The sequence below is a fragment of the Denticeps clupeoides genome, chromosome 10 (assembly GCF_900700375.1).
Source record: "Denticeps clupeoides chromosome 10, fDenClu1.1, whole genome shotgun sequence".
NCBI classification, from domain to species: Eukaryota; Metazoa; Chordata; class Actinopteri; order Clupeiformes; family Denticipitidae; genus Denticeps; species Denticeps clupeoides.
Genome location: NC_041716.1, coordinates 214,459 through 233,929, shown reverse-complemented (window position 1 = coordinate 233,929; position 19,471 = coordinate 214,459). Strand labels below are relative to the sequence as shown.

Here is a 19,471-nt window from a genome sequence, read left to right as displayed (position 1 = left end):
CCCTGGACGCTTCCTCTCCACTCCGAGTCACGGAAAGCTCCTGTTGGAACGCGGCGTGGTGAAATATTCATCGAGGGGAGCAGCCGCCGCTTTTCCCTCTTTTACCTGGAGGGGAACGTTTGAAAGGTTCTGGCACCGTGTCACTCAGCTCCAGTCATCTCTCAAGAACCGTGAAGGCACACACACACACACACACACACACACACACACACACACACAGCCGGTCCCTGGAGAGAATTTCTTTTGGTGCAGGATGTGGATGAAGACACACGACACTCTGGGTTCTTCTGCCCTGGTCCATCAGGTCCTGCTGAAGATCCATTCTTCTGTTTCTCTGGTGACACCAGGTCAAGTAAGTTCAGGTTCTGGTGCAGAATTAACATTTTTATGATGGGACCCTCTCAGAAGGCCAGATGATGATAGGACCATGTCTGGAGACGTTGTGGAAGTGTCCGGCCTGGACCACAGCACCGAGGTCGGGTTCATCACTTCCTTCTTCAGACGTGTCACCATGGTGACGCCCTCAGGCCATCCAGGCAGCTTCAAATTAGAGCTGACATTTCCCAAATATGAAAGCAACAAATCACACATCTCTCCTCCCGACCATAATCCCTGCTGTACTGCAGACATCAGCACAATCACACACACACACACACACACACACACACACACACACACACACACACAAGACTGTTATAATGATGTCTGCCGGCGGTGTGTATACGTGTGTACAGTCATGAATTCCAGTGTATTGCTTTCCTGAGAGTATGTGTGTGTGTGTGTGTGTGTGTGTGTGTGTGTGAAAGTGAAGTGATAGTGAGACACTGCAGCGCAGCACATGGTGAAACATGTCCTCTGTATTTAACCGTCACCCTTGGTGAAAGTGGGCACCATGACAAGCGCCGGGGACCACATCAAGGGGACCTCGGTGGCACCTTGGCGTGTGTGTGTGTGTGTATGTGTGTGTGTGTTTGTGTGTGTATGTGTGTGTGTATAGGTGTATGTATATGTGTTTGTGTGTGTGTATATGTGTTTGTGTGTGTGTATATGTGTATGTGTGTGTATGTGTGTGTGTATATGTGTGTATATGTGTATGTATATGTGTATGTGTGTGTATATGTGTATAGGTGTATGTGTGTATGTATGTATGTATGTGTCTGTGTGTATATGTGTGTTTGGGTATGTGTGTGTGTATATGTGTGTGTGTGGTGTGTTTGTGTGTGTATGTGTGTGTGTATAGGTGTATGTATATGTGTTTGTGTGTGTGTATATGTGTATATGTGTGTATATGTGTATGTGTGTGTATATGTGTTTGTGTGTGTGTATATGTGTATGTGTGTGTGTATGTGTGTGTGTATATGTGTGTATATGTGTATGTGTGTGTGTGTATGTGTGTGTGTATATGTGTGTATATGTGTATGTATGTATGTGTGTATATGTGTATGTATATGTGTATGTGTGTGTATATGTGTATAGGTGTATGTGTGTATGTATGTATGTGTCTGTGTGTATATGTGTATATGTGTATGTATGTGTGTATATGTGTATGTATATGTGTATGTGTGTGTATATGTGTGTTTGGGTATGTGTGTGTATATGTGTATATGTGTATGTATGTGTGTATATGTGTATGTATATGTGTATGTGTGTGTATATGTGTATAGGTGTATGTGTGTATGTATGTATGTGTCTGTGTGTATATGTGTGTTTGGGTATGTGTGTGTATATGTGTATAGGTGTATGTGTGTATGTATGTATGTGTCTGTGTGTATATGTGTGTTTGGGTATGTGTGTGTGTGTGTGTGTGTGTGTGTGTGTGTGTGTGCGAGTAATCCACCGGCCTGTCAGTCTTGCTGCCGGCGGCTCGTCTGTCAGTCACCGAGACACAAATCGGCGTCGACGGCAGCAGATTTCATCCGTTTTCCCGCCTGCTACAAACAGTCAAGTCGGGTCGACGCCCTGAAGGCCGGAATCCCGTCTGTTCCCCTGAAGCGCGACGTTGTAAAAGCGGCCCAGAATGCACTCTGTTCTGAGATGTAGGGAACAGTGAAGATCTTGAGGGAGATTTGCATCGCGTTACAACAGAAACGCTGACGCGTTCTCCGGCGCGGAACCTCCGGCGTGGGAACTTATTATCAGCGGCGTTGGGCGAAGTCTCATCCCGGCTCCCGCTCGGCGCCGCCGTCCTCCGGGACGGCCGCTTAATTAGGCGGCGGAGTGACAGGCGGCCGAGCCGGCGTAAAGGCCACGCGGCGCCAGGCAGGCCGCCGTCAGCGCGTCCTCAATAATTCGCACCATCAGGAGTTCTGTTGGTTACCGTACGGTGACGGTACGTTCCACGTTGCGCCATTTTAATGAAGAAACGCCAAATGGCCGGAATGCGGCGGTCGCGTTTTGTCTTACTGGTGGGCCGCGCCCTAAATCACTCGCCGACGCTCAGCGAGACATAATGGGCCGCGGCGCCGAGGCGGGGACCCATCGCCGGGGCGCCTCAATAATTTATGGCTTTAATCTGCGCGGCGAGGTGTGCACGCGCCGACCGTAATTATAAATGCAGCGAGAAATTACGGCGCTGGAACTCATCATCGGGCCAACCATCGTGATTGGCCGCCACCCCTCCAACAATGGAGGGCACCTCCGTGTCAGGATATTCAAATCGCCGCTTTTCGCCCATTTACCGTCAAATGTCAGCTGCCTGCGCCGACGCAGATATGACGGCTGCTGGTAATTGAGGGCCTGATTGCCGGGAAAATAAATTAACGGAATGAAATAAAATAAAAGAGAAGAGGGGAGAGGGGGGGGGGGCGCCGCTTCTAATGGCATTAAATGTTTATGATATAGGAGGCAATTATTTCTTTAATCGCACCGAAATAAGAGGACTGGAAGAAGGAGGTTTAATCGTTACGATACAGCATATTAAATCTCAGAAGTGCCGTATTCTCCAGAAATCTCATACGCATTTCAAAGGGACCAAAAAAAGACACGGCGATACGGTACTTTTACACAGAAATCCGCTGAGCAAATGACCAAAAGCAGATGTGAGGAGAAACAGAGTGGTAGAAAATGTTAACGTTTTATTTCGTACTGGTATAAAAGGTGCAGATTTCTTATCTGACTGTCGTCTGCAGGAAAAGACACTCGTTTTTTTTTCTTTCTTTCTTTCTTTCTTTCTTTCTTTTTTTTTTTGTTGCAGTGCTACATTTACATGGACGTGAGACGCTCCGAGTCCCCAACCTGCCTACATCTGACGTCTGACGTACAGAATCTTAGCCTGAACTGGTGATTAAACATTTATTAAAGTGCTTTTCTGGTCTATCATTTGCAACACAAACATTTTTTTACAGAGCAAATATTCTGTACAGTTTGTAGGTAAAAGGTGTTGGCGTGAACTGGTGCGTCCAGACGAGGCGGAAATTACCACTAATGCATCCGTTGCTCTCGATAAAGTAAGATAATTAAAACTTGCCATATCATACAAATAAATAGTAGTCATAGCCAGAGTTATTGCATGCAAACATCAGCAATTATGTTTCAAGCAGTAATACGTTTCATTACTGGTGAAGCATGTGAGGAGGGTGCGGTCTCCCGTACGTAGAAAAACTGGTCTTAACCCACCCGCCGTGTCCATGTTCGTCTCTTAATGATCATTTTCAATATATTTTTAAGCACAACTACGTGATGCTAGAAATGAAATGACGTAACGTGACCCGCGTTTGGGGGAGAAGGATTTTAAAAAAGCGTCGCTATTACGTGAGTGAGCACATTACAGATAGTTCAAAACAACAACTAGACGTATTTAAAATACGTGAAAAACGCATCTAATCTCGGTCCATTTCCACGAACTGCGAATGGTTCTCGGGCGACTTGCTGTGGGTTTTGCTCAGGTGAAGTTTGACCGCGTGATTGCTGGCGAATGTCCGACTGCACAGCTTGCATTTGAACTTGGAGTCACTGTCCTCCTCGGCGAGCAGAGGCTCTGGTGGCCGAGCACTCGGGTCCTTGGACGTTTCCGGCTCCACCGCCACGCTGGTCTGGTGCTCCAGGGGTAGCTTGTTCATGTCTTTGATCTGGAAGCCCAGGTGTGACTCCAGGTGGTTTATGAAAGCCGCAGGTGTCCGGAACTGAGAGGCGCAGTCGTTACAGTAGAAGACGGGATGTCCGGTGTCCATGTTCTTCAGGAACTTGGTCCCTCCGGTTTTGCGGAGCTGGTATTTGACGTTGGCGAGCCAGTGACTGATGGTGGTCATGGAGAGTCCAGTGAACTTGGAGATGTGCATCCGCTCTTGGGGGCCCAGGTCTGAGAGAAGGTACTTGCCTTCAGATGTCTGGAAGAGGCTGGAGGCGAACTGAGCCTGAAGTATAAGGAGGTGTTGAGGGTTCCAGTTGGACTGCCTGCCCTTGCGCTTGTGCATGGAGTAGACCTCGTTGGAAACATCCTCAAACCGCCTCACGTCAGTTTCCAGCTTCATGGCCGGAACCCTGGATGTCAGGGAGGGCTTTGGGGTGGTGGCCTTCGGGAGAATCTTCACCATGTCCGCTATGTCTGATAGTGCATGCTTCTGGGCCAGTGGGGTGGAGGACTGCAGATGATGGGACGACGAGCTCGCCTTGTGCCTGTACTTGGTCAAGTCTATCGGCTGGTCGCTGCCTGTGAACGTGAAGCTGCTCGCTCTGCTGCAACCTGAGGAGCTCTTTTCCACACCCCTGCTCAGTTCGGGAAAAACGGACTGTTTGTGGAGGACGGGCAGGCTGCTGGCGGTCTTGTTGGCTTTGCCTAAATGATTGTTCAGGACCGACTGTAGTGCACTTAGTGGATTGATGCTGAGGACGTCCTGGGAGTCGCTGCTGTGGCCGTTGCTGGTGGGGGGGCCGGGGGAACCGTTGCCTCCATCCGAGAGGGCGGGGCTCATCTTGCCTTTGATGGTGTCGACCCCATCGGTCCCGCAGTCCACATCCTGTTTCGGAGAGGCAGAGGAGTCCTCCTGACAGTCGCTGTCGGCATTCTCCAGCAGATCCAGCTTCTGGACGGGACTCTCCTTCCCTTCACCAGGGCCCCCCATTTCCTGCTTGATGTCAGGGCTGTGGCGTCCCAGGAGGCCCTGATAGAACTTCCCCTTGGGGGCGATGGGCCTCAGCTTGTGGTGAAACGTCTGTCTGAGTGGAACAGGAGGAGATGCCGAGAGCGGCGTGCTCTTGATGACCCCGGAGAGCTGGTAGGCGGCGTGGATGCTGGGATAGGCGCTCCAGCTTGGCGTCCCGGACTGGGCTTTATTTATGGCCGAAGCCACAGTGTTAGCCAAGGACTTCAGGATGTCTCCGCCGCCACCGGAACCCTGCTCTAGATCCTCTTCTCGCAGGTAGGGATACTTTATAGACGCTTCAAGTTTCTGATCCTCCTCGTCGTCTTGCTTGTCGTCTTTGACTCCATTGTCCTCCACTTTCTCGGGCGAGTTCTCGTTTTGGACGTTCTTCTCAGACTCTCCAGAGGCTGTGCTTTTTGGTGACGCCTTTTCACCGTCAGCTTCACCGGCTGCTGGTTCAGTAAGTGCCTGTATCTTTTCAATGGCCAGAGGATCGAGGGCTAACTGCTTCCCTTTCTTGGAAGCCGAGTTTGTGACCTTGATAAAATGTCCGGTGACCATCATGTGGGTGGTGAGCTGCTGCAAGGTGTCATGGGAACTGCCACATTCCATGCACTTCAGGATCTGGGATTTGCAGGTCTCAAACTGCCACGTATAGCTGGCGCCGTTCTGGTAGCCGTATCGGTTGTTGGGAGCGTTGGCGTGAAGCCCTGATGATGACCTCTGAGCTTCAGTGTGACCTGCAGTCCCAGTGGTGGAGTCCGGAGAGCATGGCCTGGTGACCTCAAACACCCGTTTCTTTGCTGGTGGCACAAGTTTGGGGGTGATTACCGGAATGGGTTCTTTCAAAGGCACTTTCTGGTAATGCTTAGTTTTGATCATGTGGACGCTGAGGTCCTGAAGGGAGTCAAACGAATGGCCGCAGAACATGCACTTCAGCACCTTCTGGGCGTCCTCCTTCCCCTCCATGTCTTGCAAGTTCCGCTTGCGACTCTTAGACGACGACGTGGACGCGACGCTCTGCCGGCTGTGGTTGTCGTCTTGGTAGTGGCCGCTCTTGTTCATGTGGACAGTGAGCTCCACCAGGGTGTCGTAGGCAGCACTGCAGTCTTTGCAGCGGAACCGGCTGGCCCCGGTGAAGACGCTGCCGCAGTTCTTGCTGCTTTGGCGGTACAGGTGGACGGAGCTGAACAGGTTGGGCTTGGCCACGGTGACCTTCGGGGACTGTGTCTGCTGGAGGGTTTTGGACAGCGCGTCCTGGTGCCAGTCGAATTCACTCTTGGTGCTGCTACCATTGGTGCTGTCACAGTTCCCTTTGCCGCCACCGCTACTGCCAGCTTTCATGTCCAGCCTGATGCCCGACCAATAAGAATCAGACAGGAAATTGGCGTAGACGGCCCTCATCTTCTCCAGGCTGCTATGCATTTCCTCCTTCAGCTTGGAGACCCGGCTTCCCTCGACATTTTGGTTCTGTGGCGGCGGCGAGGACGTCTTGAAGTCCGAGAGGCGGTCGCTGCCGTCGCTGAAGCGGGACTCCAGCTCCAGCTCCTGATTGGACAGCACACTGATGGGTGAGTTCTGGAAACTGTAGCTGCTCTTGTTGTCCACTTCCCTTTCATCCTGGCCCTTGGGACTCGTGGCCACGTCAGAGGCGTCCTCCTCGGTCTGAGAGTCGTTGTCCCCTCCCTCGTCCTCCGCGACTGGCTCCGGCTCCCTGGCTTCATCCTCAGGCTCATACACTGGAAGGCAAATACAAGAGATGCTGGTGTTAGACACCTGCTGGTCACTCCATCTTCAAAACCATCACTCAAACAGAAATGTTCTTCATGGCGGTGGGTGATGGACCCAAAATAAAAAAGGTGCCAGGACGTTATTTACCTAATATTCACACGACTGATTCTGATGCACCTCAATACGAATTAAAGCACGGAAAGATGAAAACGCAGAAGAAAAACGATGCGCCATGCAGCATCTCCGTTCTTCAGAAGAAATATCATTTCCATTTTATTTTTAATTAATGTAACACAATCTGTCAGAAGCACTACATCCTGGCGATTTCGGGAAATGCAAATGTACAATAATTGCCAGAAGAGTCTAACGTCGCTCAGGCAGACGAACCTGTTAACGGCGGTGACACCTGCACCGCCGATCCGACGGAGCGACGCATGAAGCTCATTATTGAAACGCGTCTTCAGACGAGCCAATAACTGAGCGTCACTCCCATCACATGACACCGCGCTCATTGCGTCTCTTAGCTGCTAATTAAACAACAGCGGCTAATTGACATATTTGCAGTCGCCCGGTTGGAATTATTTCGTGCCGCTGCGGCGCCCCGGGGAGGAGGCTGCAGTTGCAGGACGAATTACCAGACGAATTAAACGAAACCACGGCGCTACATTACGAATAGGGCCAGAGGTGGCCTAGCGGTTAAGGAAGCGGCCCCGTAATCAGAAGGTTGCCGGTTCGAATCCTGATCCGCCAAGGTGCCACTGAGGTGTGACAATCACTTCACTTTCTAGATGCCACCGGGCAAAGCACCGTCCCCACACGCTGCTCCCCGGGCGCCTGTCATGGTGCCCACTGCTCACTCAGGGTGATGGTTAAATACAGAGGACACATTTCACTGTGTGCACCGTGTGCTGTGCTGCAGTGTATCACATGACACAATCACTTCACTTAAATAAAAGAACCGCAACTTCCGGGGCGGCGGCCACGTTAAAACGGTTAAAAATGCACCATGCGTAACAGCCTGGAGGCGACGTTCACGCGTTTCACATGCTTCATGCTCCCCTCCGAGCTCCGGAGGCGGGAAAAGTGCAACATCTTCCACTTTTTATTTTATTAATATTTCACAAGCACCTCAGAAGAAGGCCTGGAGGTGAACTGCCGCCGGAGATGGAACCCGTACACACACACACACACTCACACACTCACACCAGGCCGTGACCTTCATGTACCACATGCATGTAGACGCCCAGTCGCTCCCTCTCCAGATGCACGGTGGGAGGAGTCATGCTTTATAAATGCTCTGCTGAGTGGCTGATGTGACATCTGGGACGCGTCTTCTTCTACTTGTATTAAAATGGACGGTGAAGCGGAGGATCGGGCCGCTGATGAAGGTGACCAGGCGGACGAGTTACCGACCACGAATTACCGCTGCATTACGAATGGTTCGGTCCAGAGTACAGAAGGACTCAGAGCCACACAAGGACAAGAGTCTCTTTACAAGTCACCCATGCAGAGGACACACACACACACACACCACAGATATTGATGTTTAAAGTCAATAAAACAACCAAAGCATAACTGCAGACACCAGGCCAGACATTTGTATTCATTTGGACAACTTTCAATACGCATTAGTCTGATTCGGGCGTAAGTGGCGCGTTACCAAACAAAGAAAAGCTCGTCCCCATCGTCCACTATCGGAGGACGCTGAGTGAGATTTAGCACGTCATAAACTCCCGTAAAGCCTCCAATCCGCGTCCCTACAAATTCGTCTTCCCGACATGAATACGCCAGGGTCACGGAACCCGGGTGTCCGTCATAAATCAGCGTCGAGTCCTGGCTGAGGACGTTGGCCACTTCCTGCCCGCCGCAGGAGCCCTGGCAGCCCATGGAATAATTACCCAAATGTGCTGGTTAATTAAGGCTAATATTCATTAATTACGCAAGGCGACGGTGCCAGCCGGCAGCCTGTAGAAAGTGCGGCGGTGATGTCACATCCTGCTACTTCCTGATATGGACCTCTGGAACCAGAGCTCGTAAATCAGCTGTGGTGGGCGAGGGGTTGTGGGTTCGAACCGCCCCGGTTTATTCCCACGCCACGGCGGGCCTGGGCCGCCAGGCAGCTGCAGTATCTCCGCGCCCGCAGAGGACTCTGGGTAAACCGGGGCGGCCGCTGACAGCGGCGCGTGTTCCACGTCTACCGCGCCGCCGCCCGGCCCTCGCCGGCGGGATCGATATCTCTTTTTACTCCACATTGATTGGCGCAGCGGTGGGACCGACCTGAGCGGCGCTGTTATGACATTTCTAGATTTCCCGCTGTCCTTGGAACAATCAATTACACGCGTATGGCAATCAAAAGCTCTCCGCAAAACGAACCTGCGCCGTGACATTTTCATCTAGCGGATTTATGCCACCCGCCAGGGAAAAAGGGCCGCGTCCTACACGAGGACGTTTAACAAAGCGGGTCAGGCCGACGATGTGCCGGAAATAGAGCCGGAACGTGGGCTGAGGCACCGGAAATAGAGCCGGAACGCCGGCCGAGGTGCCGGAAATAGAGCCAGATATGGACCTCTGGAATGCTGTGGGAATAACACGGCCCGACGTGGCAGAAACAAAGCTGGATTGCGGGCCGAGGCGCCAGAAACAGAGCCGGAACGCCATCCGAGGCGCCGGAAATAGTGCCGGATATGAACCTCTGGAATACTGTGGGAATAACACGGCCTGACGTGGCAGAAACAGCTGGATCGCGGGCCGAGGCGCCAGAAACAGAGCCGGAACGCCGGCCGAGGCGCCGGAAATAGTGCCGGATATGGACCTCTGGAATACTGTGGGAATAACACGGCCTGACGTGGCAGAAACAGCTGGATCGCGGGCCGAGGCGCCAGAAACAGAGCCGGAACGCCGGCCGAGGCGCCGGAAATAGTGCCGGATATGGACCTCTGGAATACTGTGGGAATAACACGGGCTGAGGTGGCAGAAACAGCTGGATTGCGGGCCAAGGCGCCAGAAACAGAGCCGGAACGCCGGCTGAGGCGCCGGAAATAGTGCCGGATATGGACCTCTGGAATACTGTGGGAATAACACGGCCCGACGTGGCAGAAACAGAGCTGGATCGTGGGCCGAGGCGCCGGAAACAGAGCCGGAACGACGGCCGAGGCGCCGGAAATAGAGCCGGATATGGACCTCTGGAATACTGTGGGAATAACACGGCCCGACGTGGCAGAAACAGCTGGATCGCGGGCTGAGGCGCCAGAAACAGAGCCGGATTGTGGGCCGAGGCGCCGGAAACAGAGCCAGATATGGACCTCTGGAATGCTGTGGGAATAACACGGGCCGAGGTGGCACAAACAGAGCTGGATTGCAGGCCGAGGCGCCAGAAACAGAGCCGGAACACCGGCCGAGGCACCGGAAATAGAGCCGGATATGGACCTCTGGAATACTGTGGGAATAACACAGCCCGACGTGGCAGAAACAGCTGGATCGCGGGCCGAGGCGCCGGAAACTGATCCGGAACGACGGCCGAGGCACCGGAAATGGACCTCTGGAATACTGTTGGAATAACGCGGGCCGAGGTGGCAGAAAAAGAGCCGGATCGCGGGCCGAGGCGCCGGAAATAGAGCCGGATATGGACCTCTGGAATACTGTGGGAATAACGCGGGCCGAGGTGGCAGAAAAAGAGCCAGAACGCCGGCCGAGGCGCCGGAAATAGAGCTGGATATGGACCTCTGGAATACTGTGGGAATAACACGGCCCGACGTGGCAGAAACAGAGCTGGATCGCGGGCCGAGGCGCCGGAACGCCGGCCGAATATGGACCTCTGGAATACTGTGGGAATAACGCGGGCCGAGGTGGCAGAAAAAGAGCCGGATCGCGGGCCGAGGCGCCGGAAATAGAGCCGGATATGGACCTCTGGAATGCTGTGGGAATAACACGGGCCGAGGTGGCAGAAAAAGAGCCGGATTGCGGGCCGAGGCGCCGGAAATAGAGCCGGATATGGACCTCTGGAATGCTGTGGGAATAACACGGCCCGACGTGGCAGAAACAGAGCTGGATCGTGGGCCGAGGCGCCGGAAACAGAGCCGGAACACCGGCCGAGGCACCGGAAATAGTGCCGGATATGGACCTCTGGAATACTGTGGGAATAACACGGCCCGACGTGGCAGAAACAGCTGGATCGCGGGCCGAGGCGCCGGAAACAGAGCCGGATTGTGGGCCGAGGCGCCGGAAACAGAGCCAGATATGGACCTCTGGAATGCTGTGGGAATAACATGGGCCGAGGTGGCACAAACAGAGCTGGATTGCAGGCCGAGGCGCCAGAAACAGAGCCGGAACACCGGCCGAGGCACCGGAAATAGTGCCGGATATGGACCTCTGGAATACTGTGGGAATAACACGGCCCGACGTGGCAGAAACAGCTGGATCGCGGGCCGAGGCGCCGGAAACTGATCCGGAACGACGGCCGAGGCACCGGAAATAGAGCCGGATATGGACCTCTGGAATACTGTTGGAATAACGCGGGCCGAGGTGGCAGAAAAAGAGCCGGATCGCGGGCCGAGGCGCCGGAAATAGAGCCGGATATGGACCTCTGGAATGCTGTGGGAATAACACGGGCCGAGGTGGCAGAAAAAGAGCCGGATTGCGGGCCGAGGCGCCGGAAATAGAGCCGGATATGGACCTCTGGAATGCTGTGGGAATAACACGGCCCGACGTGGCAGAAACAGAGCCAGAACGCCGGCCGAGGCGCCGGAAATAGAGCCGGATATGGACCTCTGGAATACTGGGTGGAAGAATTCCCGGCGAGATCGGTCCCAACGCCCAAGTTCGTCCTGAATCAGCTCAATTAAACACATGGGCGGAGTCAGCGCTTCGTAACGATGCCTGATTAGACTGAGGGACCACGCCCATCTTATTCTCCTTTTCTGGATGATGCGGTTTATCGATATGCAAAACCCAGGAAAATAATCTTTAAATTTAAAGGACGTGGCTGTGCTCTGATACGTGTTATAAAGGTGATAGAGCGCGATAACGTACGAGATCTCTACCTGCAGGAGATCTTATTAGAGGAGATTATGGGAGGCGGCGCCTGGATTTCGGCACGCATGGTGGAGATGTTCACATTTCCTCCTTCACTAAACCAGCCACTCATGCAGACAAACGTTCACACATGAAATATTTAACTAATATAATCCGAGCGCGTCCAGGTTCAGGGAGGAAACGGCTCTTTTAAATTCCTCATCTGATGCTCTTACTAAGAATTCTTCAGCGGAGATGTGTGTGTGTCTGTGTGTGTGTGTGTCTGTGCATGTGTGTGTGTGTGTGTGTCTGTCATTTGGCAGCAGTGCTGCTCTTTCAGCTGCTACTGGAAGGTTCTGCTCCCGGACGCATCATTCGCCCCACTGCCTGATGGGAGATGAGAGGCAGTACAGTACAGTGTCAGTCTGGCTCCAACGCTGCAGCCGTCACGTTCTGTACACACACACACACACACACGCACACACACATACAGACACACACACATTTTTTAACCAATACAGCTTCAGGGATAAAGCACTTAAACGAAACATTAGAGCCAAGATATATACACACACACACACATATATATATACACACACACACATATATATACACACACACACAGTCACCAGCCCACAACAACCATGTTTTATGTGTGTATATACATGTGTGCGTATACATGTGTGTTTATAAATGTGTGTGTGTGTATGTGTGTATATACGTGTGTGTTTGCAAATGTGTGTGTGTGTATATATGCGTGTATATACGTGTGTGTATATATGTGTATATACGTGTGTGTTTATAAATGCGTGTGTGTTTATAAATGTGTGTGTATATACGTGTGTGTTTATAAATGCGTGTGTATATATGTGTATATACGTGTGTGTTTATAAATACGTGTGTGTTTATAAATGCGTGTGTATATATGTGTATATATGTGTGTGTTTATAAATGTGTGTGTATATACGTGTGTGTTTATAAATGCGTGTGTATATATGTGTATATACGTGTGTGTTTATAAATACGTGTGTGTTTATAAATGTGTGTGTATATATGTGTGTGTTTATAAATGTGTGTTTATAAATGTGTGTGTATATACGTGTGTGTTTATATACATATATGTTTATAAATGTGTGTATATACGTGTGTGTTTATAAATGCATGTGTATATATGTGTATATATGTGTGTGTTTATATACATATATGTTTATAAATGTGTGTGTGTATATGTGTGTATATATGTGTGTGTTTACAAATGTGTGTGTGTGTATATACGTGTGTGTGTACGTGTGTGTGTGTGTGTGTTTCTCTTCCTCGCTGTATAGTTAGGATCAACATGATCTCTGGTTGGTTTGTTGTTGTGTTGTTGTATATTTTGTGCAGTATTGTCAGCGTCTCCTGCCGTGTGGTTTCTGTTCCGGAGTCTGCTCCTCCTGCGCTGTTAATGGAAGTTGAAATTCCTCCCCAGCATGAAGCGGCGTGACGAGTATCGGCGTCCGCGCCGCGCCGCACCTTCATCACCATCGCCTCTCATCAAGGTCAGTGTGTGTGTGTGTGTGTGTGTGTGTGTGTGTTTGGTTTAAAGTGACCTGCATCCCTCCACGGACCTTCCGTTTGATCGTGGGCGCCGTCCAGTCGCCGCTTTCTTCCCGCCGTTCTGCCCGAGGCGCTTTTTTTTTTTGCGCGGGAAAGTGACTCGACCGCCATGTTAAACCCCGCCCCCGCACGCCGGCGCTCATTTTAATGGTAAATTTGTTGCGGCTGTTGTCAGGCGTCCTCGGCGCGATGATAAGGGCCCCGCTTCTCTCCCACGCGCCGCTCGCGTTGTCACGCGCTGACAGCCTCCCGCCAGAACAGTGCGGGCCCGGAAAGTTCTCTCTGTTGACTGGAACGAGCGGGAAGCGAAGCTGTCGAGGCGCTCGCCGCCGCAGCGAGGGATGCTGGGTAAGGAGTTAAGTTGCGGCGCAAACTTGGAGATAAAAGCTGGAGTCGCGGAGAGGAAAACGGACAGAACGGGGTCAGAGGTCGCCGTCGGCGCGTGAGGAAGGGGGCGGTCCCTGGGGCCGCGTCACATGACTGGACGTTGGCGGCGCGCGCGTGTGTGTGTGAGGAGCAGCTAATGGAAATGAGTGACAGCCTTTCAGAATGATTTACAACGGGGGCGGCGCGGTGCAGCCGTGCGGTGATGGATGATCCTGAAAGACGGAGACGAACCATAAATCATGTCTTTGAATCATTGACAGAGATAAAAGAGGGGGAGAAAACGCAGTGGCATTGACGTTCATTCTTCCAATAATGTACATTGACGAGTTACACTACCGAACCTTAATTAAAAAGTGAACACGGCCTCTCTCTCTCTCTCTCTCCGGGCGTGCGGGGATATGAATGGTAATTAAAGAGAACGAGTACGTTTCCTGGTGACGAGGAGCAGCGAGATAACGTCACTTCAATACACCGATTACTGATACACAACCAGCACACATACAACAAATACACACATTACACACACATTACAAACACACAACAAATATTCTACACACACACACAACAAATACACACAACACACACATCACACACAACAAATACACACAAACAAATATTCTACACACACACACAACAAATACACACAACACACACATCACACACACAACAAATACACTCCACACACCAAACACACAACAAATACACTACACACACACAGCAAATACACACCCACACAACCAACACACAACAAATACACACCACAGATACACACACACATACACATCACACACAAAATAAATCTGCACAACCAATACACACCACAGATTTTGGCCAGCGGTGGCCTAGCGGTTGAGGAAGCGGCCCCGTAATCGGAAGGTTGCGGATGGTTAAATAGAGAGGACATGATTCACCGTGTCATAGTGTGCTGTGCTGCTATGTATCACAGTGACAGTCACTTCACTTTCACTTTCAGATACACACACCACACACATCAAATACACACCAGGTAGCAGCCTAGCGGGTAAAACAATCACTTCTAAAGTCCCAGGTTCAAACCCCACTTACTACCATCATGTCCCTGAGCAGGACACTTGTCTCCAGGGGGGGACTGTCCCTGTAACTACTGACTGTATGGTGCTCTGGATAAGGGTGTAAATGCTGTAAAAATATTGTTATTTTTGGACCAGTTTTCTTAGTTTGAGACAGACATGTGACCCCAACGCAACAAGAAGTTAACCATCAAACCCCAAAACACATGATCGTACGTAAAAAAAACCTGTAACTGTAACGGAACTGTAGAGGAACCCAGCTACACATCACACCGGCTTCTCCTGCAGAACTTCAGACCACAGCAGCTGCGCGTCGCTGGAGCTCCGAGTGGAGCAGGGATGTGAGAGTAATTCCAACATCTGTCCCCCAACGGTACGGCTGCTCCACATGCTGCTGCACGGAACGTCAAGAGAACCAGCCGGCTAACAGCAACTCGGGACCCGAAGAGGAACCTACACAGTCGCTTTATTTAAAATAATCAGCGAGAGAACTTCACCCCCTGATTCACAAATCTGACCCGACCCGAGTCCAGCAGAACCCGACAAGTACAGCGTGAATAAGAGGGAAAAGGGTTTAAAAGATGATCGTCAAGCCTCCGCTTCACCTGCTCAGCATCCATCTTCACATCTCCATGAACATTTCATTTCAAACATTTACATCCAATAAAACTACTTCAAATCATGCCAAACGCCGATTTTACCGAAACAAGCAGCCAATCACACGGGAGGGGTCGGTACTATAGACCGGTCAGGTGGGCTGCAGCACCGGCCCGGTGCAGCGGCGCCGAGATACGAGCCGGAGTCCGTTCACCGCGATCAGCCAAACCTCCAGTTTCCCATCCCATTAAAACGTGTGCGCGCGTCCCTGAGAAAGACACGACGGGACAACAACATAGTCTCTCCAGCTGGAAGTGGACGTTTTGGCAGGTTGAAATGGGATCGGAGTAACGGTAGCCTTCCCATGGTGCTCTGCAGCAATGGCACCCATAGCAGAGGTGACACACACACACACACACACACACACACACAAGCTCACAAACAAACCGTTGTGGAGAGAAGCAATTACAGCGCGCAGCTTTTGAACTTGTAAATCTATCATGTTGGATCCGTTTGTGACACCTGGAGACGCGGCGTGGTGATGGACACCTGAAGTAATTACTTGTCACTCTCGCGTTTGAGGATTTTCTCGCCCGCCACGTGGATCCCGCCTCTTATTTCTATACGCTGTTGCCTGGCAGCATTTTAGGCCACTTTTACGGTCGCATTTTACGGAGATTAGTGAACCCTGAGTCGCGGGGGGGCGCGGCGGGGCGCGGTGGGGCGAGGCGGGGCTCGTTTGGACGGAGGCCGGCCCACCACGTGGAACACGGAGGTCAGTAAACTGCCCGTATTTACTCGGCTCCGCCTCCTGTGATCTTAAACGGACTTCAAAGATGATCCATACGGTAATGAAGCGCGAGTCGCGCTGGCCGCTCGCCCGAGCTCGACATAATCAAAGCGCAGTGACAGGGGACGCCGGGCGCCGCGCCCGCCATGCCAAGCGCTAACGGCCTCACCGCGCCCAGCGGCCCTCTAATCACTATCGAATGCTAATTGACTGGGATCCTTCATTAAGAAAGTGCTGCGGCGGATTTAACGACCACGCAGACTCATCTCCGGCGCTCCCTGGTCTACGTCCCACCATCTACGTCCCGTCCCTCCTCCGGTCTCCCAGACTTGCCGGATTAAACCACTTTTCATGTCTGTTCGAAACTTCGTTTTACACGTCCCAGCCGGAATGTCGTTCCGGAATCAGGAAGGAGTTGCGTCTCTCTGGAGAACAGGGCCCTCGGACCACCCAGTCCCGCGATCACCGCGGCGGCGGCGTCCTTGGTCCCGGCACGCTGTTGTTCTTGGACCGCAGTGAAAGCGAATAACGGCGAGAGGAGCAGAAGAACGAGCCCTCGTTCTCCCAGGCTGCAGATAAAAAATGAAAGCTGTGCAGTCATTTATCAAAGGCCAGACACACACACACACACACACACACACACACACACACTCTCCCTGCCCCCCGGCGGAACCATCTCCCCTCACTCCGCCCGGGTTTTAACTAGCGGTCGGAATAATCCCCGAAATGACAAATGATACTTATATCTCGGGCCTGCGCCCGATCAATACGCGCGCCGGAGCGCCATCCATCTCCACCGGTATCGACAGCTGCAGCCCCGCCCCGCCCGGCCGGTTCCGCGGCGTCGCCGGGACGCCTCCTGCGCTCACCATCGCGCGGCCTCCTGGGACGGGCCGGGCCGACCCAGCGATTGTTGGGAAGTTTTTCTGGGCGGGGTTCATGCGCCATCAATCACCGGCGCCCGGAGCACGTAAGCCAGATGATTGCATTTGGCGTCGCGGCAACGTTCATCCATCAAAATCAGAGGCCTTCACTCCCCACCATCCTGCCGGGGAGATCCGGGGTTCCTCCCCAGAACTTCCAATGCTCCCACACTGAACTCATCCATCACACCTCCCTCGGTTCTACGCGTTGATCCGGATCCGGACGGTCGGGGTCGTCCGGACTTTTCCGCGGTTTTACTCCGGTAATCCCGGCTCTGCTCGTTCTCGCTGCCGCGTCCAGACGTTTACGGGGACGACCTGCTGACCTCACACAGCAGTGGAACACACAGCACGCAAACTTGTTTACACGGCAACCGGCGCTGGCAAGAACCGATCCCACGCCGATATGGCCGACACACACACACACACACACACACACACACACACACACACACACACACACACAGAGAGCACTATCGAAAAGCCTGACAGATAGCACTTCACACCAGTTTTACTTCTGACTTCCCCTGAGGGGAAGTGATTGATGACTCTGCTCCCCACCTCACACACTCACACACTCACACACACACACACACACACACACACACACACACACAGATTTACATTCTCTATTCTCTCAGCCAGGACTACAAGGCTTCAGTTTCACACTCACCACAAACATGACGTTTTATTTCAAAACCGTTAAAAGGTGAACAGCGGAACACGAGGAAGAAATACGGCGCTGGTGGGACTCCAGGACGTTGTTCTACTTCTGGGTGTGTAAATGAACCCGCAGTGAAAGGCTCGGAATCGCGGAACGCCACCGGATCGGCGCTTCAGGAGCGCTCAGCCATCTGGAAGACAATTACGCCGGAACAAACGCGGCGCGTCAGCAAATAACGGCGGGGTCATCAATCACAGGCCGCGGCCCAAACGCCGGTGACTGGTTCTGCGGGGGTCCCCGGGGGTCCGTCCCGCTCTTCCCGCCGAACCCTGCGGAGCATCGATAAGGAGCCGCGCCCACCACGCGCCGGCGTTCCGAGCGCCTCATTAACATTAAATTAACATTTCCACTCGGCTCTTAATTGCAATCACGCGCCCCTCAGGGCCCCAACACCCCCTAATTGCAATTAAAAGGTTTGGTTGAGTTGGTGAAACGGCGGCGTGGCCGCGTCTGATTGTGCTTGTTGACATTGGACGCCTGTCCTCGCTGGTAAATATAGCCGCGGCCTGAAGGACGTCCGTCCGCAGGTAGGTCACGCAAATCGAGGTCCGGCGCGCGGAGAGCTGCTCTTCTTCACAGCCGAGGCAGTGGAACCACCTGGAACACCACGTGGTGGGAACTTTGTCATGACCGCGATTTACATGAACTATATAAAATGACCATTTACATTTACGCCATTTATCCAGAGCGACTTACAACGTGCTTCCATGTCACCATGGATGAAGTGGTCAGTTCTGGTTCACTAGGACCCCCAACTATGAATACAATCTTTTTATTCACTCTGTTCTAGTTTCTATACAGAAGTCAGACAAGAAGAAGGTTACAAGTTCATCTAAATCTTCTCTAGAGAGGAAGGTGTTGAGCTGCCGTGTGAAGGTGTTCAGTGACTGAGCTGGAAGTTCATTCCACCACCGAGGGGCCAAGACGGAGAAGAGTCTAGATGAGGGTCTTCAGGGGGGGAACAGGCGAGCAGGACCATATCCCAGAATCTGGAGGAGCTACAGCAGGAATTCTCAACTAGAGGTGATACTAGAGATGTTATTTTTGGCCCTTGGTTCTCGAGCTGTGGCTCTCCGGTGGTATATGTAGGGCAGTAAATATTAAAAAGTGCAGCATTATTAGAAATAATAACTAGTAAAAGTGGCCTGCGCTGCTGTATTTACTCTGGAGGCCGCCGGCTGTGGAAAAGTGAAGAATTCCGCGTCAGGAACGGGGGAGGTTGTGATGGAAACGTGTCACGGTGCCGAGTCTGCAGGTGGGAAGCTGAAGGACCGGCACACTGCACGCGGAGCGATGCCAGAACCAGGAACCGGCGCAGGCCATTCATGGAGTCGGGATAATCCGGACCTGTAAATTCACACACACCCCGCTGCCTTCACGTTTAATGATGTTCCAGTGCGCAGAATCCACACCTCCAGATGAATTGGAAAGCCGTTTTTCCCACAGCCTCTCCGGGCCGGAGCGGGGAAGATAAATGACACCCGTCATTCCGCTGCTGCCGAGCGGCGCAGGGGGGAATTGTGCTGATGTATGATTCACAGGAGCGGGAAATCGAGGGCGGGTCTGGACGGAGTCAGAGCCTG

The 19,471-nt window shown here is 52.3% G+C and overlaps 1 protein-coding gene across 2 annotated transcripts in view; it reads right to left on the bottom strand.

Annotated features, from left to right (window-relative positions):
* Window positions 1–3,090: 3,090 nt before the first annotated feature.
* tshz2 (teashirt zinc finger homeobox 2) overlaps window positions 3,091–19,471 on the bottom strand; it is a 32,710-nt gene continuing 16,329 nt past the window's right edge. For both annotated transcript variants that reach the window (XM_028994870.1, XM_028994869.1), the window contains exon 2: window positions 3,091–6,820. In XM_028994870.1, coding sequence (XP_028850703.1) covers window positions 3,819–6,820 — 3,002 coding nt within the window. In that variant the 3' untranslated portion in view covers window positions 3,091–3,818. The remainder of the gene's footprint in view (window positions 6,821–19,471) is intronic.